Consider the following 21,093-nt stretch of genomic DNA (forward strand, 5'->3'; position numbering starts at 1 on the left):
CATGGAATACTATGCAGCCATAAAAAAGGATGAGTTCATGTCCTTTGCAGGGACATGGATGAAGCTGGAAACCATCATTCTCAACAAACTATCGCAAGGACAAAAAACCAAACACCGCATGTTCTCACTCATAGGTGGGAATTGAACAATGAGAACACATGGACACAGGAAGGGGAATATCACACACCGGGGACTTATGTGGGTTGGGGGGAGGGGGGAGGGATAGCATTAGGAGATATACCTAATGCTAAATGACGAGTTAATGGGTGCAGCACACCAACATGGCACATGTATACATATGTAACAAACCTGCACATTGTGCACATGTACCCTAAAACTTAAAGTATAATAATTAAAAAAAGAAAAAAAGAAAAGAAATCCAATGGATCAATTAATGCTATCAACAAAGAATATGCAAGAATGTAACATTACATGTAATTTTTGTTTTCAAAAAAGACACTAAAATGCCACTGGATTAAAATATATTTATTATTATTATTTTTGAGACAGGGTCTTGGTCTGTCACGCAGGCTGGAGTGAAGTGGTGCAATCATGGCTCACTGCAGCCTTGACCTCCCAGGCTCATGTGATCCTCCTGCCTCAGCCTCCTGAGTGTCTTTGACTGCAGGTGTATGCCACCATACCTGGCTAATTTTTAAATTTCTTTTGTAGTGACAGGGTCTGTCTATGTTTCCCAGGCTGGTCTCCAACTCCTGGGCTCAAGTGATCTTCCCACCTTGGTCTACCAAAGTGCTGGGACTACTGGTGTGAGCCACTGCATTCAGCCAGACTACAATTTATTCAGAACATCTTTAGTGTTCATTCCCAGAGATCTTGATCTGCTCAGTAATGCTTTCACAAGGTCGATTATAGCCATCTTTTGCAGTGAATGCTTAGGCTGGTCCTCCTGTGGTAGTAGGGGGCAGTCTTTTTTTTTTTTTTTAAATCTTCATGTTTTTATTTATTTTTTCTTTTTTAAATTATACATTGGGCCAGGCACGGTGGCTCATGCCTGTAATCCCAGCACTTTGGGAGGCCGAGGCGGGTGGATCACGAAGTCAGGAGTTCAAGACCAGCCTGGCCAACATGGTGAAACCCCATCTCTACTAAAAATTCAAAAATTAGCTGGGCTTGGCGGCGCGTGCCTGTAATCCCAGCTACTTGGGAGGCTGAGGCAGGAGAATTGCTTGAATCTGGGAGGCAGAGGTTGCAGTGAGCCAAGACTGTACCACTGCACGCCAGCCTGGTAACAGAGCGAGACTCCGTCTCAAAAAAAAAAAAATTATATGTTAAGTTCTGTGATACATGTGCGGAACGTGCAGGTTTGTTATCTAGGTATACAAGTGCCATGGTGGTTTGCTGCACCCATCAACCCATCGTCTAGGTTTTAAGCCTCACATGCATTAGGTATTTGTCCTAATGCTCTCCCTCCCACTTGATACCCACCCCTCAACAGGCTCCAGTGATGTTCCCCTCCCCGTGTCCATGTGTTCTCATTGTTCAATTCCCACTTATGAGTGAGAGTATGTGGTGTTTGGTTTTCTGTCCCTGTGTTAGTTTGCTGAGAATGATGGTTTCCAGTTTCATCCATGTCCCTGCAAAGGACATGAACTCATCCTCTTTTATGGCTGCATAGTATTCCATGGTGTATATGTGCCACATTTTCTTTATCCAGTCTATCATTGATGGGCATTTGGGTTGGTTCCAAGTCTTTGCTATTGTAAATAGTGCTTCAGTAAACATGCATGTGCATGTGTCTTTATAGTAGAATGATTTATAATCCTTTGGGTATATACCCAGTAATGGGATTGCTGGGTCAAATGGTTTCTGGTTTTAGATCCTTGAGGAATCGCCACACTGTCTTCTACAATGGTTGAACTGATTTACACTCCCACTAACAGTGTAAAAGTGTTCCTATTTCTCTACATCCTCTCCAGCATCTGTTGTTTCGTGACTTTTTAATGTTCATCATTTTAACTGGCATAGTTAAATGATGGTATCTCATTGTGGTTTTGATTTGCATTTCTCTAATGACCAGTGATGATGAGCTTTTTTTTTCATATGTTTGTTGGCTGCATAAGTGTCTTCTTTTGAGAAGTGTCTGTTCATATCCTTTGCCCATTTTTTGATGGGGTTGTTTGTTTTTTTCTTGTAAATTTGTTTATGGTCCTTGTAGATTCTGGATATTAGACCTTTGTCAGATGGATAGATTGCAAAAATGTTCTCTCATTCTGTAGGTTGCCTGTTCACTCTGATGATAGTTTCTTTTGCTGTGCAGAAGCTCTTTAGTTTAATTAGATCCCATTTGTCAATTTTGGCTTTTGTTGCAATTGCTTTTGGTGTTTTAGTAAGGAAGATTTTGCCCATGCCTATGTCCTGAATGGTATTGCCTAGGTTTTATTCTAGGGTTTTTATGGTTGTAGATTTTACATTTAAGTCTTTAATCCATCTTGAGTTAATTTTTGTATAAGGTGTAAGGAAGGGATCTAGTTTCAGTTTTTTGCATATGGCTAGCCAGTTTTCCCAGAACCATTTATTAAATAGGGAATCCTTTCCCCATTTCTTGTTTATGTCAGGTTTGTTGAAGATCAGATGGTTGTAGATGTGTGGTGTTATTTCTGAGGCCTCTGTTCTGTTTCATTGGTCTATACACCTGTTTTGGTATCAGTACCATGCTGTTTTGGTTACTGTAGCCTTGTAGTATAGTTTGAAGTCAGGTAGTGTGATGCCTCCAGCTTTGTTCTTTTACTTAGGATTGTCTTGGCTATATGGGCTCTTTTTTGGCTGCATATGAAATTTAAAGTAGCTTTCACAAGATTGACTACAGCCAACTTTTGCAGCAAATGGTTAGGCTGGTCCTCCTGTGGTAGTAGGGGCCATTTTTTTTTTTTTTTTTTTTGAGATGGAGTCTCAGTCTGTCACCCAGGCTGGAGTGCAGTGGCATGAACTCAGCTCACTGCAACCTCTGCCTCCGGGTTCAGGTGATTCTCCTGCCTCAGCCTCCTGAGTAGCTGGGATTACAGGTGCCCACTACCACACCCAGCTAATTTTTGTATTTTTAGTAGAGATGGCATTTCACCATGTTGGCCAGGCTGGTCTCAAGCTCCTGATCTCAAGTGATTCACCTGCCTCAGCCTCCCAAAGTGTTGGGATTACAGGTATGAGTCACTGAACCTGGCCCTCTTTGCCCATTTTTAAATTGGGTTATTTATTCTCTTGCTGTTGAGTTCTTTATGTGTTATGGATATTAACCATTTATCAGTTGTGTGGTTTGCAAATATTTTCTCCAGTCTGTAGGTTGTCTCTTCACTCTGTTAATTATTCCTTTATTGTGCAGAAGCTTTTTAGTTTGATGCAATTCCATTTGTCTGTTTTTGTTTTTGTTGCTTGTGCTTTCAGGATCATATAAAAAATTCATTGCCCAGACCAATGTCACGAAGCTTTCCCTCTATGTTTCCTTCTAATAGTTTATAGTGTTAGATCTTACATTTAAGCCTTTAACTCACTTTTTAATTTTTTAAATTTTTAAATTTAATTTTATTTTAGATGGAGTCTCACTGTATTGCCCAGGCTGGAGTGCAGTGGCACGATCTCGGCTCATTGCAACCTCTGCCTCCTGGGTCCAAGCAATTCTCCTGCCTCAGCCTCCCAAGTAGCTGGGATTACAGGCCTCTGCCATCACGCCTGGCTAATATTTTTTGTATATTTAATAGAGATGGGGTCACACTATGTTGGCCAGGCTGGTCTTGAACTCCTGATCTAAGGTAATCCACCTGCCTTAGTCTCCTAAAGTGCTGGGATTACAGGCGTGAGCCACTGCACCCAGCCCAACACTTCTGATTTTTGTATTTGGTTTGAGATAAAGGCTCAGTTTCATTCTTCTGCCTGTGGATATCCAATGTTCTTAACACCATTTGTTAAAAAGACTGTCCTTTCCCCATTGTATGCCCTTGGCACCTTTGTTGAAAATTAGTTGATTGTTAGCTGGGTGCAGTGGCTCACACCTGTAATCCCAGTACTTTGGAAGGCCGAGGCGGGCGGATCGTGAGGTCAGGAAATCGAGACCATCCTGGCTAACATGGTGAGACCCCGTCTCTACTAAAAATACAAAAAAAATTATCCAGGCATGGTGGCAGGCACCTGTAGTCCCAGCTACTCAGGAGGCTGAGGCAGGAGAATGGGGGAATCTGGGAGGAAGAGGTTGCAGTGAGCCTAGATCATGCCACTGCACTCCAGCCTGGGTGACAGAGCAAGACTCTGTCTCGAAAAAAAAAAAAAAAGAAAAGAAAATTAGTTGATTGTAAATGCATGGGTTCATTTCTGAGCTCTGTATTCTGTTCCACTGGTCAATGTCTCTGTTTTTATGCCAGTGTCATGCTGTTTTGCTGACTATACCTTTGTAGTGTATTTTGATGTCAGGTAGTGTGATACCTCTACCTTTGTTGTTTATGCTCAAGATTGTCTTGGATATTTGAGATCTTTTGTGACTTCATATTAATTTTAGTATTGTTTTTTCTATTTCTGTAAGAAATGCCATTGGGATTTTGGTAGGAATTACATTGACTCTATAGATCACTTTGAGTAGTATGGACTTTTAAAAAATATTCTTTCAATCCATAATATGGGATATGTTTCCATTGATTTTTGTCTTAACTTTCTTTCATCAATGTTTTATAGTTTTAATGTGTATATTTTTCACCTTCTTGGTTAAATTAACTCGTAAGCATTTTATTTTTTGATGCCATTGTAAATGGGATTAATTTCTTTTTCAGATAGTTTGTTGTTAGTATATAGAAACACAAATAATTTTTGTATGTTCATTTTGTATTCCACAACTTTACTAAATTTGTTTATTAAATTTGATAACTTTTTTGTAGAGTATTTATAACAAGTTTCTTATATATAAGATCATGTCAATTGCAAACAGGGACAATTTTTTTTCTTTATTTCTAACGTGGATGCATTTCTTATCTTTTTCTTGCCCAATTGCTCTGGCTAGGAATTTCAGTACTGTGTTGAATAGAAGTGGTGAGTGTGGGCATCCTTGCCTTGTTCCTAATTTTAGTGGTAAAATCAATTTTTCACCACTGGGTATGATGTTAACTAGACACTTTTTTTTATGTTCTTTATCATGTTGATGTAATTTCCCTGTATTTCTAGTTTGTTGGGGGTTTTTAATCATGAGTGGCTATTCCTGCGGCCTGAATGTTTGTGTCCTCCCCAGATTCATATATTGAAGCCTAATTCCTTGTGTGATGGTATTTGTAGATGGGACCTTTGGAAGGTGTTTAGGTCATGAGAGTGTGGCCCTCATTAATAGGATTAGTGCCCTTAGACAAAAGCAAAATGATTGTTGCCTATGAACCAGAAAATAGGCTCTCACCAGATATTGAATCTGCTCGCCCCTTGGTTTTGGATGTCACAAGTCTTCAGAACTATGAGAAATAAATTTCTATTGCTTATAACCCATCCAGTCTGTGTTATTTGTTATACCAAATAAGCTAAGACAGATGTTTAATTTTGTTAAATGCTTTCTTTTCTTATTGATATGATCATGTTATTTTTATTCCTTATTCTGTTAATGTGGTGCATCACATTTATTGATTTGCATGTGTTGAGCCATCCTTGCATGCCAGGAATAAAGCCCACATGGTCATGGTGTATGATCCTTTTGTGCTATTGAATTCAGTTTGCTAGTATTTTATTTAGGATTTTGGATCTATGTTCAATAGAGAAATTGGTATGTAGTGATCTTTTCTCATGGTGTGTTTGTTGGGATTTAGTGTCAGGATAGTGCTTGCCTCATACAACAAGTTTAGAAGTATTCCCTCCTCTTCAATTTTTTGGACGAGTTTGAGAAGAATTCATATTAATTCTTATTTAAATGTTTGGTTGGTAGAATTTGCCTGAGAAGCCATCAGGTCCTGGGCTTTTCTTTGTTAGGAGGTCTTTGATTACTGATTCAATTTCCTTACTCATTATAGATCTGTTTAAACTTTCTATTGCCTTATGATTCAGGCTTGGTAGGTTGTATATTTCTAGGAATTTATCCATTCCTTCAAGGTTATCAAGTTTGTTAACATATAATTGTTCATAGTAGTCTCTTATGATCCTTTTTATTGCTATGGCATCTGTTGTACGTTCTTTCATTTATAATTTTACTTATCTGTTGTTTCTGTTTTTTCTCCCTTTTTCCTTGGTCTACCTAAAAGCTTGTCAGTTCTTTTTTTTTTTTTTTTTTTTTCTGAGATGGAGTCTCACTCTGTTGCCCAGGCTGGAGTGCAGTGGCATGATCACAGCTCACTGCATTCTCCACCTCCCAGGTTCAAGTGATTCTCCTGCCTCAGGCTGGCATTACAAGCACATGCCACCACACCTGGCTGATTTTCGTATTTTTAGTAGAGACAGGGTTTCGCCATGTTGGCCAGGCTGGTTTTGAACTCCTCATCTCAGGTGATCCACTTGCCTCGACATCCCAAAGTGCTGGGATTGCAGGCGTGAGCCACCGCACCTGGCCAAAGCTTGTCAATTGTATCTTTTTGAAAAATCAACTTAATTTCATTGATTTTTTTTTCTATTCTCTATTTGATTTATTTTCCTGTAATCTTTATTATTTTCTTCCTTCTATTAACTTTAGGTTTAGTTTGTTCTTTTATTTCTCATTTCTTGAGGTGTAAAGTTAGGTTTTGTAATTGAAATTTTTCTTTTTGTTTTAAAATTAAGTGTTTATCACTCTGAACTTCCCTTTAGTACTGCTTTTGCTGCCTCCCATTAAGTTTGGTATATTGCGTTTTTGTTTTCATTTATCTCATGTTATTTTCTAATTTCTTTTTTTATCCATTAGTTGTTCAAGGGTGTATTGTTTAATTTTTACATATGTATGTTTTTTCCAGTTTTTCTTCTGGTATCGATTTTTAGTTTCATTCCATTGTGGTTGGAAAAGATTCTTGATATAATTTAAATCATTTTAAATTTGTTAAGACTTGTTTTGTGACCTAACATGTGGTCTGTCCTGGGGAATGGTCCATGTGCACTTGAGAAGAATGTATATTCTGCAGTAGTTGGCTTGTGTATTTTGTATATGTCTGTTAAGTCCATTTGGTCCATTCTCTCTTGTTTTTTTTTGTCTAGTTGTTCTATTTGCTATTGAAAGGATTTTGAAGTTCCTTACTATTAAATTGCTGTCTATTTCTCCCTTCAGTTCTGTCATTATTAGCTTTATATATTTAGATGTCTGATGGGTGTGTATATAATTAATTGTTGTAACTCCTGGTGAAATGGCCATTTCATCATTATATAATATCATTATTTGTTTTTTGACTTAAAGTCTATTTTGTCTGATATTAGCATGTCATCCTGCTCTCTTTTGGTTACCATTTTCATGGAATAGCATTTTCTACTCCTTTACTTTTAGCCTATGTGTCAGTAAATACAAAGTGGGTATCTTGTAGATAGCATATAATTGGATTTTGTATTTTTATTAATTCTGCCACTCTGTTTTGAGAGTTTACTTCTGTTTACATTTAAAGTAATTATTGACAGAGAAGGATTTACTACTGCCATTTTGTTAATTGTTTTCTGTTAGTCATGTAGGTCTTTTGTCCCTCTTTTCTTCTCTTGCTGTCTTCCTTTGTGTTTTATTGTTGTTAATTTTTGTATTAATATGCTTCCTTCTGTTCTCTTTTTGTACTTTTTTTTTTGAGACGGAGTCTCACTCTGTCGCCCAGGCTGGAGTGCAGTGGAGCGATCTCGGCTCACTGCAAGCTCTGCCTCCCGGGTTCAGGCCATTCTCCTGCCTCAGCCTCCCGAGTAGCTGGTACTACAGGTGCCCACCACCTCTCCCGGCTAATTTTTTGTATTTTTAGTAGAGAGCGGGTTTCACCACGTTAGCCAGGATGGTCTCGATCTCCTGACCTCATGATCCGCCCGCCTCGGCCTCCCAGAGTGCTGGGATTACAGGTTTGAGCCACCACATCAGGCCCTTTTTTTGTGTATATAACTTTTAAAGGTATTTTCTTTGTGGTTTCCACAAAACATCTCATAATTATCATGGTCTATTTTAAGCTGATAACAACTGAACTTAAATCACATGCACTCTATACTTTTATTCCCCACTACACGTTTTATGTTATTGATTCACAATTTACAGTTATTTATATTGTGCATCCAGTAACATAATTTTAGCTATAGTTATTTTTACTATCTTTGTCTTATAACTTTTATACCATAATTAAAAGTGTCCAATTCACTGGCATTAAGGACATGACAAAATCACTTTTAAAATTTCTTTAAAATTTATTATTTGGCTGTCATTTTTTTCAATATTACTCTTGCACATACTTTAAAGAGTCAAAATAGTTCCAAAAAGCTCACTGTAAAAAAACAATTTCCACATACAGTATGGTTTTGGCTTCATTTCCCTTGCTCTTGAGGGAACCACTTTCAGCTCTTTCAATTCTCTATTTGTTCAAATTACATAATAATAATTTTGCTACTTTTTGATTTTTGTTTTACCACCGACTTCCCACCATGGAAGGTGGAAATTGATCTCTCTTTCAGTTTTCCTTTTGCCACATAGTAGCACTCTTTTACCCCCCATTCACTCCTCATGTTTATGTGATCATTTTGGTTAGATCAACATTCAGTGTTTGCATTATTCTGACTATGTAAATGAAATTCAGCTGATCCAAATAATATACTTTTACTTTTCCCTGTACCCAGGGAAATGCAGGTAATTAATAGAAACTTGGGGTTGGGCATGGTAGCTCACACCCATAATCCTAGCACTTGAGAGGCTGATAGGGCAGAATTGCTTGAGCCCAGGAGTTCAAGACCAGCCTGGGCCACAAAGTGAGACCCTGTTTTTATTTTAAAAGTGTTTTAAAAAAAGAAATTGTAGGTACCCTCTTGAGGTTGTGGTCTAAAGGTGAATAATTCCTTGATAAGTTCTAAGCTGTCCTAGTTCCTTGGTTAGTTGCAAGAGATGAGACTTGAGTAGAGCTTAGAGAACCTCTGTCTGGGCCATGCTGGATGACTGAGTTATACATCTTCTGTCTTTCCTACCCCCTTCTCTCTCCACCTCATTTTTACCCTCAGCGGATAGCAGGCTCCAAGCTCTCTCCCAGGCTCCAGTATTTTGGTCAGTCACTGAGTGGGGGCCAGGACCTCACAATGGATGGACTAGTGGACCTGACTGTAGGAGCCCAGGGGCATGTGCTGCTGCTCAGGTGAGAATGCCTTTTGGAGTCAACCAGACATTCTCCCTTGAAGGAATGTTTCTTGTTTGAAGGTCCCTGATGGTTTTCTGGTGTCCCTGCAGGTCCCAGCCAGTACTGAGAGTCAAGGCAATCATGGAGTTCAATCCCAGGGAAGTGGCAAGGAATGTATTTGAGTGTAATGATCAGGTGGTGAAAGGCAAGGAAGCCGGGGAAGTCAGAGTCTGCCTCCATGTCCAGAAAAGCACACGGGATCGGCTAAGAGAAGGTGAGGCTTGGTGGGTGAGTCTCAAGAGGTTAAACGACCGAGGACATGAATGGGTGCTGCAACCCACTCTGCCCAGCCTTCTGGCTGTCCTGAACTGAGTTCTCACAGGCTCTGACAACCTTCTCCAAGCCTTACCTGAGTGAGCAGGCTATCGCCCTGCTGGGTAGGGAAGTCCAGTGGACCTCCCTAAAGAGGTGAGCATGTGGCACTTCCTTACTCCCTCAGTTCTGCAGAGAACTGAAGGCCCCATGCCTGTGAACAAACCATGTTTTTGTTTTTTAATAAATGGAGAGAAAATCTATTTGGGGAGATTGAATTGATGAAGCTAAACAGAGATTTACAAAGCACTCACATATGCATTTTATCACCAGTGACGACTTCTCTTGTTCCTATTCTCAAAGAGTAGAACTGTGTTTGGGGTGGGAGAATAATAATGACAGTACTAAGAATAACTGTCTCTAGTAGTGACAGCACTAAGAATAACTGTCTCTAGTAATGACAGCACTAGGAATAACTGTCTCTAGTAATAACAGTACTAGAAAGAATTGTATCCTCTTTAAAGGTAAAATTATTAGCTGGGCATGATGGCATGTTCTTGTAGTCTCAGCTACTTGAGAGGCTGAAATGGGAGGATCACTTGAGCCCAGGAGGTTGAGGCCAGCCTGGGCAACATAGCAAGACCCATCCCTAAAAAATGATTACCTTTCTAGGAACAGTTTTCCTGTGCTGAGGAGATAGCATTCCAGATATGAGAGCAGCCAGCATGGCTAGAAATTAAGAGCAAAATGTTAGAGAGTAGGGAATTGAAGAAAAGGTACCCTCAAACCTACACAGAAGTCCCCCTCTACTCTTTGGCTGACTCCTAAGACACGAATGCCTAGGTCAGTACTCCAAGAAACCCAGTAGCAAACAGCAACTGAAAAGCCAAAGAGCTGATCAGAGAATTCAGCAGCTCCTCAGTGCTGGGGAGACAGAGATTTGAGAGGCCTTGGTAAATACCTTGGTCTTACTATTGAGACAACTGACTAGCAACCAAGAGAAACAATATACAATAAAAATAGACCCACAGGTGATTCAGAAATTGGAGTTATTGGATAGGAATTTTTAAAAGGTAACTATAATTAATATCTTCAAGAAAAAAGGGAAAGGATGAGAACTTCAGCGAAAACCTGGAATTCATAAAATAGAGTCAAATGGAAACTCTAGAACCAAAAATCGCAATGACTGAAATGAAGAATTCAGTAAATAGATTTATAGCAGATTAGAAGCAGAACAGAGAATTAATGAACAAGAAGACAAGTCATTTGAAAGTATCTGGATAAATAAGCGATAAAAAGAATGAAAAATACAGAAAAACATCATAAAAGATGTGTGGGATATGGTGAAAGATCTAACACACGTAATTGGAATTACAGAAAGTGGTGGTGGGGGAGGGGAGAGAGAGAGAGAGGGAGCCAGAGAAAGAAAATAGGAAAGATGGAATAGGAAAGATGGAATAGGATGGAATAGGAAAGATGCAGTAGTTAAAGAATTTCCCCAAACTGGCCAGTCATCGTGGCTCACGCCTGTAATCCCAGCACTTTGGGAGGCCGAGGCAAGTGGATCACCTGAGGTCAGGAGTTTGAGACCAGCCTGGCCAACATGGTAAAACCCCATCTCTACTAAAAATACAAAATTAGCAGGTGTGGTGGTGTGCGTCTATAATCCCAGCTACTCAGGAGGCTGAAGCAGGAGAATTGCTTGAACCTGGGAGGCGGAGGTTGCAGTGAGCTGAGATCGCCCCATTGCACTCCAGCCTGGGTGACAAGAGCGAACCTCCATTGAAAAAAAAAAAAATTTCCCCAAACTGATGAAAGACATCAAGATTCTTTACAAAATCAAAGCAGGATAAATATGAAGGACATTATATCAATGTACATTATAATCAAACTGCTGAAGACCAAAGACAAAGAGAAAAAAATTTAAAGTAGTCAGAAAAATACAATAAATTTTTTAGTGAGTAACAGAATAGCTACCATTTATTGAGCACTTATTGTATAAAAGACACTGTGCTAAATACTTGATAAGCATTATTTCATTTCCTTTTTACCATTGGGAGGTTATCATTATTATCATTATTATCCTCACTTTAAAAATAAAGAATGGAGGCCAGGCGCAGTGGCTCACGCCTTTTATCCCAGCGCTTTGGGAGGCTGAGGCAGGTGGATTAGTTTGAGACCAGCCTGGCCAACATGGTGAAACCCCATCTCTACTAAAAATACAAAAATTAGCAGGGCGTGGTGGCACGTGCCTGTAATCCCAGCTACTCGGGAGGCTGAGGCAGGAGAAATGCTTGAACCTTGGAGGCAGAGGTTGCAGTGAGCTGAGATTGCACCACTGCACTCCAGCCTGGGCAACAGAGCGAGATTCTGTCTCAAAAAAGAAAATAAAGAATAAAAAGAAAGGAAGGAAGAAGGGAAGGAAGGAAAGGAAGGAAGAAAAGGAGGGAAGGAAAGGAAAGGAAAAAAGAAAGGAAGGAAGGAAGGAAAGGGAGGAAGGGAGCAAGGAAAGAAAGAAAAAGGAAGGAAGGGAGACTCAAAGAGGTCAGATAACATACCCCAAGTCGCACAGCTGAGAAGCAGAGGAGCTGGGCCTCGAACTCCCATCTGCTGGGCTCAGAGGCTCAGACCCCTCACCGCTGTGCCACCCTGTCCCTTCAGGGCAGATCCAGAGTGTTGTGACTTATGACCTGGCTCTGGATTCCGGCCGCCCACGTTCCCGTGCCGTCTTCAGTGAGACAAAGAACAGCACACGCAGACGGACAGAGGTCTTGGGGCTGACCCAGACTTGTGAGACCCTGAAACTACAGTTGCCGGTGAGCAGGCTAGTGGCCAGACCCTTGGGTCCTCCAAGCATGGAGTGGGCTTGGGGAGCTGAGGGCAGATCCCCAAATCCCGGCTATCTCTTAGAATTGCATCGAGGACCCAGTGAGCCCCATTGTGCTGCGCCTGAACTTCTCTCTGGTGGGAACGCCCTTGTCTGCTTTTGGGAACCTCCAGCCAGTGCTGGCTGAGGATGCTCAGAGACTCTTCACAGCCTTGGTGAGTCTGGAGTTGGGGTCCTGCGTGGGTGTGGAAGAGACCAGAGACCAAGGTGGTTGAAACTGATTTTATTTGATTGCATCTAATTTTACTTCAACATTTGATTTTATTGTTTAATTTCACAATACTTGGTTATTTCCTTTCCTTTCATTTGATCATATTTATTTTTTAAAAGTTTCCCTTTGAGAAGAATTGTGGCAATGACAACATCTGCCAGGATGACCTCAGCATCACCTTCAGTTTCATGAGGTGAGTTTCCTTTCCTCCTCATCTCCTCCAGAGAAGGACCCGTACCATGACCCGCTCTGTTCTCCTGGCCCCCAAGGGAGCCGGGTGTTCCTGGGCTATAAGGTCTGGTGTGGCTGCCCCTCTACTGTTGTCTCTTCATCAAGTGCCTGCATCTCTGTTCTGCTGGAGCAGGCTTGCCACAGGGAAGCCCAGCGCCCCATCCCCTGGCCTGTCTTCTTCTTCCCACAGCCTGGACTGCCTCGTGGTGGGTGGGCCCCGGGAGTTCAACGTGACAGTGACTGTGAGAAATGATGGTGAGGACTCCTACAGGACACAGGTCACCTTCTTCTTCCCACTTGGCCTGTCCTACCGGAAGGTGTCCAGGCTCCAGGTAGCCACATCCTTCTCAGGCTCTATCTGAACTTTGCTTCCCCATCCTCATGGCTAGAGGTGGATATCACCGCCTTTGCCTCCCCTGCCTTCCAGAACCAGTACTCACGGCGATCCTGGCGCCTGGCCTGTGAGTCTGCCTCCTCCACCGAAGTGTCTGGAGCCTTGAAGAGTGCCAGCTGCAGCATAAACCACCCCATCTTCCCGGAAAACTCAGAGGTCAGAACTCCGGGCTCCTCCCCTCCTTTTCTCTTTGATTTCTTTGGGGATTCTTTTCTTCTTCTTCTCTTCTTTAGTAGTGGTTCCTTTTTGTACAAAGCAGCTTTATTGAGATATAATTCACATACCATCCAATTCACCTATTTAAAGCATACATTTCAAGCCCGGCACAGTGGCTCATGCTTGTAATCATAGCACTTTAGGAGGTCGAGGCAGGAAGATCGCTTGAGCCCGAGAGTTTGAAACCAGCCTGGGTGACATGGCGAGACCCTGTCTCTACAAAAAATGTAAAAATTAGCTGGGTGTGGTGGTGCACACCTGTAGTCCCAGCTACTCGGGAGGCTAGGGTGGGAGGATCGTCTGAGCCTGGGAGGTTGAGGCTGCAGTGAGCTATGATCACACCACTGCACTCTAGCCTGGGCGACAGAGTGAGACCCTGTCTCTAAAATAAATAAAATGAAATAAAATAAAATAAAGTATACAGTTCAGTGGCTTTGAGTGAATTCACAGGGTCTTGCATCCGTCATCATGATCCATTTTGGAACATTTTCATTACCTCACAAAGAGCCTCTGTTCCCGTTGGCCCTCAGCCCCAATCCTCCCATATCCCCCAGCCCTGCGCAACCACTAATCTACTTTGTGTCTGTAGATTTGCCTATTCTGGACATTTCATATAAATGAAATAATCCCGTACGTGATCCTTTCCCTAGCATAATATTAAGCAAGGACTTAGCAAGGATCATTCATGTCGTAGTATATGTCAGTACCTCATTGCTTTAAACAAATTGTTTTTAAATTTTTTATATATTTTTTTGAGATGGAGTCTCACTTCATTGCCCAGGCTGGAGTGCAGTGGTGCAATCTTGGCTCGCTGCAACCTCTGCCTCCCAGGTTTAAGCGATTCTTGTGCCTCACTCTCCCAAGTGGCTGGGGTTACATGTGCCTGCCACCACACCCAGCTAATTTTTGTATTTTTAGTAGATACAGGGTTTTGCCATGTTGGCCAGGCTGGTCTCGAACTCCTGACCTCAGGTGATCCACCTGCCTCAGCCTCCCAAAGTGCTGGGATTACAAGTGTGAGCCACCGCACTTGGCCTTCATTGCTTTTTATTTGGTGAACAATATCCTGTTGCATGGATGGGCCATATTTCATGTTTCCATTAGTCAGATGACGGGCATTTGGGTTATTTCCTATCTCCTATTTCCGTCATTGTCTCTCCTTTCTCTCACTCCAGGTCACCTTTAATATCACGTTTGATGTAGACTCTAAGGCTTCCCTTGGAAACAAACTGCTCCTCAAGGCCAATGTGACCAGGTGCTCTCTGCTGCCAGGCTTCCGCAGGCAGTTGCCCGGCTTCCGCAGGCAGTTGCCCGGCTTCCGCAGGCAGTTGCCCATCTGAGGCCCCAGCCCCTGGCCCATGGTGGGCCTTTGCCCTTTGCCCACTGGTTCTCCCTTCAACTCATTTGTTCACTCAGCAAACGCTCACTGACCACCCACCACTTGCTGGGCCTTGTGCTGAGTGCTGGTGGGACGGTGGTGGATCAGTCGATGGTGGTTCCTGCCCTCTCGGAGATGATAAATTAGTGGCAAAGACAGACAAAGAAAACTAGCCATTAATCTTGCATCTCAAATCCAGTATGAGATGCAAGATTAGATGGGGGATGGCCAGTGTTCTTGGGAGTTTGGTGTTCAGAGAAGATTCCTAAAGAAAATATATTTAGGAGCTGGGCATGCTGGCTCAAGCCTGCAATCCCAGCACTTTGGGAGGCTGAGGCAAAACAATTGCTCGAACCCAGGAGTTCAAAATCAGCCTGGACAACATATCAATACCCTGTTTCTACAAAAAAAAAAAAAAAAAAAAAGCAAAAATTAGCCAGGCATGGTGGTGCATGCCTGTAATCCCAGCTACTCAGGAGGCTGAGGCACGAGAATTGCTTGAGCCTGGAAGATTGAGGCTGCAGTGAGCTGAGATTGTGCCACTACACTCCAGCCTGGGCAACAGAGTGAGACCTAGTCTCAAAATAATAATAATAATAATTAAAAAAAAGGGAAAAAAAGAAAGTCTATTTAGACAAAGCAAAGGCACGAACTGAGGGCGGGCGTGAAGACAAAAGGCAGGAAGCAGATAACAGGGATGGGAAGATCAGGGTGTGTTTAAGAAGCGTGGCCTCAGCATGAACTGCAGGGTTGAAGGAGTTGGTGGTGGTTAGATTCAGGCCATGTCCCAAAATGACTGACGGGTGTTGTTTGGGATTTGCAGTTTTGCCTCTGGGAGTGACATAATCATATTTGCATGTCAGAATGATCACTCTTCAGGAGGGCTGGCGATTGGGGTGGGAGCAGGTGTGAACTCAGGGGACCAGTTAGAAGAAGGTGGTTGCAGACACCCAGGTAGAGAGGGATGGGCCTGGGCTAGGCGGGGGCAGGGGTTGGAGAACAGTGGGGTTTCAGATGCAGAGATAACAGAACTTGGTGGCTGATTGGAGGCAGGGAGTGAGGGAGAGGGAGGAGGAAAGACTAACTGTCAGTTCTCAAGAGCCGGCTGGAGCTCTTTCTTTCTCTCCAGTGAGAACAACATGCCCAGAACCAACAAAACCGAATTCCAACTGAAGCTGCCGGTGAAATACGCTGTCTACATGGTGGTCACCAGGTGCTGGCTTCCAGGACTTTAGCTGAGCCTCCACTTCTGGGCTGGACATGGCTGATTGTGTATCTGTGTGCATGAGTCTGTGCATGTTTGTGTGTGTGTGAGTCTGAGGATCTATGTGCATGTATGTGTGCATGGGTGTGTATTTGGGCATGGGTGTGTGAGTGTGATGATCTATGTGCATGTTTGTGTGCATAGATGTGTATTTGTGCCTGTGTGTGTCTGAGGATCTATCTGCATGTGTGTATGTGTGCATGGGAGTGTATTTGTGCATGTGAGTGTGATCTATGTGCGCGTGTGTGTGCATGGGTGTGTATTTGTGCGTGTGTGTGAGGATCCTTGTGCATGGGTGTGTATTTGTGCGTGTGTGTGTGAGGATCTATGTGCATGTGTGTGTGCATGGGTGTGTATTTATGCGTGTGTGTGTGAGGATCTATGTGCATGTGTGTCTGTGCATGGGTATGTGTGCATGTGTGTGTGTCTGAGGATCTATGTGCATGTGTGTGTGTGCATGGGTGTTTGTGCATGTGTGTATGAGGATCTATGTACATGTATGTGTGCATGGGTGTGTATTTGTGCGTGTGTATGTCTGAGGGTCTATGTACATGTGTGCACATGGGTGTGTATTTGTGCATGTGTGTGTGAGGGTCTGTGTGCATGTGTGTGTGCATGGGTGTGTATTTGTGCGTGTGTGTGTCTGAGGGTCTGTGTGCATGTGTGTATGTGCTCATGGGCGTGCATTTGTGCACGTGTGTGTGAGTGGCCCAAATGGGCACGCACTGTGTGTCCAGCACACATTGCTTCCCCCATCCCCCTGCACCCCACCCCATCTCCACCCCCCAGGCCTTCATACCTATTACCCATGTGCCTGTTCGCTCCTTACACACTTAGCCTGAGACACCCTCCCAGGGCACCCCTCATGTTTTGTCACCTCCTGTCCCTTTTTTCTCCCTTCAGCCATGAGGTTTCCACTAAATATCTCAACTTCACGGCCTCAGAGAATACCAGTCGGGTCATGCAGCATCAATATCAGGTGGGGAGCTGGGACGTCTGAGTCCTGAGAAGGAGGCTGGGGAGGAAAATCGATGGTAGAAAATGCAGAAACAGGGATGGGAAATGTGCGCAAGGCACCTGTGGTGTGCCAGGCTTGGTTCCACGCTGCTATCACTCAGTATGCACACATACGCGCACGTATGTATGTGACATGCACGCACGTAATTATCTTGTGTTACCTTCGTAACGACTCTGTGGGGCACTGTCATGATCCCCAGTTTACAGATGAAGACACTGAGGCTCAGAGAGGTTTACAGAACAAGTCCGAGGTCTCCCACCGAGTAAGTGGGAGAGCTAGGACTGGAGACCAGGCCGTGTGGCACTGGAATGTGTATTAGGTATACACTCTACTCTCTCAAACAGGAAGGGGCAGGACGCCCGGGCCTATGGCCTGCCCCGTGGGGAGGGGAGGCTGATTCTCCAGGCTGGTGGGGGAGGAAGGCCAGAGCCCTGATCCCGCCCTCCCCGGTGCAGGTCAGCAACCTGGGGCAGAGGAGCCTCCCCATCAGCCTGGTGTTCTTGGTGCCCGTCCGGCTGAACCAGGCTATCATATGGGACCGCCCCCAGGTCACCTTCTCCGAGGTGAGCGGAGCTGGACCTGACTCCTGCATGGCCCTGCGCCTTCCTCTCACTTCTGTTAATGCTGTTGGGTTTTGGAGCCGCTCCGCCCCTCTCCTGGACCCAGGCCATCTCACCTCCTGAGATGAGGCTCTGGAGCCTTCATATCTGCCCCTTCTCAGTGCGTCTCTTTTCTCAGAACCTCTCGAGTACGTGCAACACCACGGAGCGCTTGCCCGCTCACCCCGACTTTCTGCCTGAGCTTCGGAAGGCCCCCGTGGTGGTGAGAAGCTAAGTCAGCCCCAGGGCCACACAGAGACCCAGAGTGCTTCCCTGCTGGAACCTGTATGGTCTCTGAGCAAACGGGGAGGGGTGTTCTCTGCCTTCGGCCTCCTTACCCGTCCCCTCCCCTCCTGCGTTCCCCAGAACTGCTCCATCGCTGTCTGCCAGAGAATCCAGTGTGACATCCCGTTCTTTGGCATCCAGGAAGAATTCAATGCTACCCTCAAAGGCAACCTCTCGTTTGACTGGTACATCAAGGTGTGTGGGGTCCTGAGGCTTCGCCGGGCACAGGCGTGGTGCTCAGGGGCCAGGTGCAGTGCCCACCCGCTGTCTTCCACAGACTTCGCATAACCACCTCCTGGTCGTGAGCACAGCTGAGATCTTGTTTAACGTTTCCGTGTTCACCCTGCTGCCGGGACAGGGGGCGTTTGTGAGGTCCCAGGTACCTGTCTTGGGCGCTGAGGAACTATTGGAGGGAGAGGGGCTGGGCTTGTGGAGATTTCTGGGGGAGGAGAGAGAGACACAAAGAGAGAGGGAGAGAGAGACAAAGCGACAGACAGAGATACAGAGACGTAAGGAGAGAGACAGACAGAGACAGAGAGATAGAGACAGAGGAAGAAACAGATAGAGACAGACACAAAGGAGAGACAGAGACAGAGACAGTGAGAGATGGAGATAGACAGAGAGATAGAGATAGAGAGATACAGAGCGCGACAGAGACAGAGACAGTGAGTGATGGAGATAGACAGAGAGAGGCAGAAAGAGATAGAGAGATAGAGGACAGAGAAACGGAGGAGGGAGAGGAGGGAGAAGAGGTGGGGGAAGAGGACTGAGGGCTGGGGTTCTGGGGGACATGAGGAGGGGTTCCCCACTTGATTCAGGGGTGCACACGGTGTGAATGGGGAACCCCCAGAAATCCAGAGTCGTCTCCCCTGACGCCCCTCCTTCCTCCCCCAGACGGAGACCAAAGTGGAGCCGTTCGAGGTCCCCAACCCCCTGCCGCTCATCGTGGGCAGCTCTGTCGGGGGGCTGATGCTCCTGGCCCTCATCACTGCCGCGCTGTACAAGGTGCTCCCCGCCGCTCCCCCACCCCCTCCCTTCATCCTCTCAGGCCTCGCGCTGCAGCTCCGTGCCTCGGTTTCCCCGGCGGGGCTGCCAGCTGTGTGGCTGGGGCGAGTCCGGGAGCCTCTCTGCGCCTCAGTCTCTTAGGGAGGGTGGCCGGGTTCATGCGCGAGGCGCGCTGAGAACGACTCGCCCTCCTTGTTGTAGTTTCTGTTTCTCTCCAGGCCCCGACGCGGATGTCACTCCCCTCCCGCCCCGCCCTCCTGGGTCCCTTCTGTCTCCGCCGGCCCTCCCGCCCCCTCCCCCTGGTCTGCGGAGCCGCCCGCTCCCTGGCTGCTGTCGCTCTCACTGCCCTTCTCTGCCCCGCAGCTCGGCTTCTTCAAGCGGCAGTACAAGGACATGATGAGTGAAGGGGGTCCCCCGGGGGCCGAACCCCAGTAGCGGCTCGTTCCCGACAGAGCTGCCTCTCCGTGGCCAGCAGGACTCTGGCACACGCAGACCACACGCAGCCCCCAGGCTGCTGGACACGTCGGACAGCAAAGTCTCCCCCAGACAGGACGGGCTTGGGCTTCCATTTGTGTGTGTGCAAGTGTGTATGTGCATGTGTGTGTGTGTGCAAGTGTGTGCGTGCATGTGCACGCAAGCGTTCATGTGTGAGTGTGTGCAAGTATGTGTGTCCAAGTGTGCGTGTGCGTGTGTCCGTGTGTGCAAGTGTGTGTGTGTGCATGTGTGCGAGTGTGTGCATGTGTGTGCTCACGGGCGTATGGCTCACGTGTGTGACTCAGATGTCTCTGGCGTGTGGGTAGGTGACGGCAGCGCAGCCTCTCCGGCAGAAGGGAACTACCTGGGCTCCCTTGTGCGTGGGGGAAGCGGCTGTTGGGTTTTCCTCCGGGAGAGGGGACGGTCAATCCTGTGGGTGAACACAGAGGGAAACGCAGCAGCTCCTCTCCACTGAAGGAAGTGGGACTTCCCGTCGCCTGCGAGCCTGCGGCCTGGTGGAGCCTGCGCAGCTTGGATGGAGACTCCGTGAGAAGCCGTGGGTGGAACCAGGAGCCTCCTCCACACCAGCGCTGATGCCCAATAAAGATGCCCACTGAGGAATGATGAATTTTCCTTTATGGATTCATTTATTATTTCATTGTGACTTTAATTTTTTGGATGGATAAGCCTGTCTACGGTACAAAAATCACAAGGCATTCAAGAGTGTACAGTGAAAAGTCTCCCTTTCCAGATATTCAAGTCATCTCCTTAAAGGTAGTCAAGATTGTGTTTTGAGGTTTCCTTCAGACAGATTCCAGGCGATGTGCAAATGTATGCACGTGTGCACATACACACACCACACATACACACACACAAGCTTTTTTACACAAATGGTAGCATGCTTTATATTGGTCTGTATCTTGCTTTTTTCCCACTAATAGTTCTCAGACATCGGTTCATATTAAGACATAAATTACTTTTTCATTCTTTTATACCACTGCATAGTATTCCATTATGTGAGTGTATCACAATGTATTTAACCAGTCTTCTTTTGATGTATTATTTTTAATCTCTTGTTATTGCATCAATGCTGAGTTAATAAATCAAATATATGTCATTTTTGCATATAAGCAAGGATAATTTATAGGATATGTTCCTGGAAGTTTGGGTTCTCCCAGAAGCAAACCCAAGAATTTGGGTGAAACAAGCGTATTTAAGAGGTGGCAGCCTAGGCACGGTGGCTCACACCTGAAATCCCAGCATTTTAGGAGGTGAAGGTGTGAAGATTGCTTGAGCTCAGGAGTTCGAGACTAGCCTGGGCAACATATTGAGAACCTGTCTCCACGAAAAATTAAAAAAATTTAGCCAGGCCTGGTGTTACGTGCCTGTAGTCACAGCTACTCCGGAGGCTGAGGCAGGAGGATTACTTGAGCCCAGGAGGTCTAGACTGCAGTGAGCCATGATCGCACCACTGCACTCCAGCCTGGGTGACAGAGTGAGATCCTGTCTCAAAAATAAAATAATAAAATGAAGGCCGGGCATGGTGGCTCACACCTCTGTAATCCCAGAACTTTGGGAGGCCGAGGCAGGTGGATCACCTGATGTCAAGA

At 45.0% G+C, this 21,093-nt stretch overlaps 1 protein-coding gene across 3 annotated transcripts in view; it reads left to right on the top strand.

Annotated features, from left to right (window-relative positions):
• The window catches only part of ITGAM (integrin subunit alpha M), a 76,617-nt gene extending 56,017 nt beyond the window's left edge, over window positions 1-20,600 (top strand). For all 3 annotated transcript variants that reach the window (XM_054454551.1, XM_054454552.1, XM_054454553.1), the window contains 16 exons: window positions 9,097-9,227; window positions 9,320-9,483; window positions 12,183-12,337; window positions 12,432-12,563; window positions 12,739-12,812; window positions 13,041-13,182; window positions 13,278-13,400; window positions 14,636-14,715; window positions 15,968-16,051; window positions 17,006-17,081; window positions 17,576-17,683; window positions 17,859-17,942; window positions 18,086-18,199; window positions 18,282-18,383; window positions 18,899-19,009; window positions 19,373-20,600. In XM_054454551.1, the coding sequence (XP_054310526.1) occupies window positions 9,097-9,227; window positions 9,320-9,483; window positions 12,183-12,337; window positions 12,432-12,563; window positions 12,739-12,812; window positions 13,041-13,182; window positions 13,278-13,400; window positions 14,636-14,715; window positions 15,968-16,051; window positions 17,006-17,081; window positions 17,576-17,683; window positions 17,859-17,942; window positions 18,086-18,199; window positions 18,282-18,383; window positions 18,899-19,009; window positions 19,373-19,444 (1,752 nt within the window). In that variant the 3' untranslated portion in view covers window positions 19,445-20,600. The remainder of the gene's footprint in view (window positions 1-9,096; window positions 9,228-9,319; window positions 9,484-12,182; window positions 12,338-12,431; window positions 12,564-12,738; window positions 12,813-13,040; window positions 13,183-13,277; window positions 13,401-14,635; window positions 14,716-15,967; window positions 16,052-17,005; window positions 17,082-17,575; window positions 17,684-17,858; window positions 17,943-18,085; window positions 18,200-18,281; window positions 18,384-18,898; window positions 19,010-19,372) is intronic.
• The last annotated feature ends 493 nt before the right edge of the window (window positions 20,601-21,093 follow it).

Source organism: Pongo pygmaeus, chromosome 18 (genome assembly GCF_028885625.2).
Source record: "Pongo pygmaeus isolate AG05252 chromosome 18, NHGRI_mPonPyg2-v2.0_pri, whole genome shotgun sequence".
Taxonomy (NCBI): domain Eukaryota; kingdom Metazoa; phylum Chordata; class Mammalia; order Primates; family Hominidae; genus Pongo; species Pongo pygmaeus.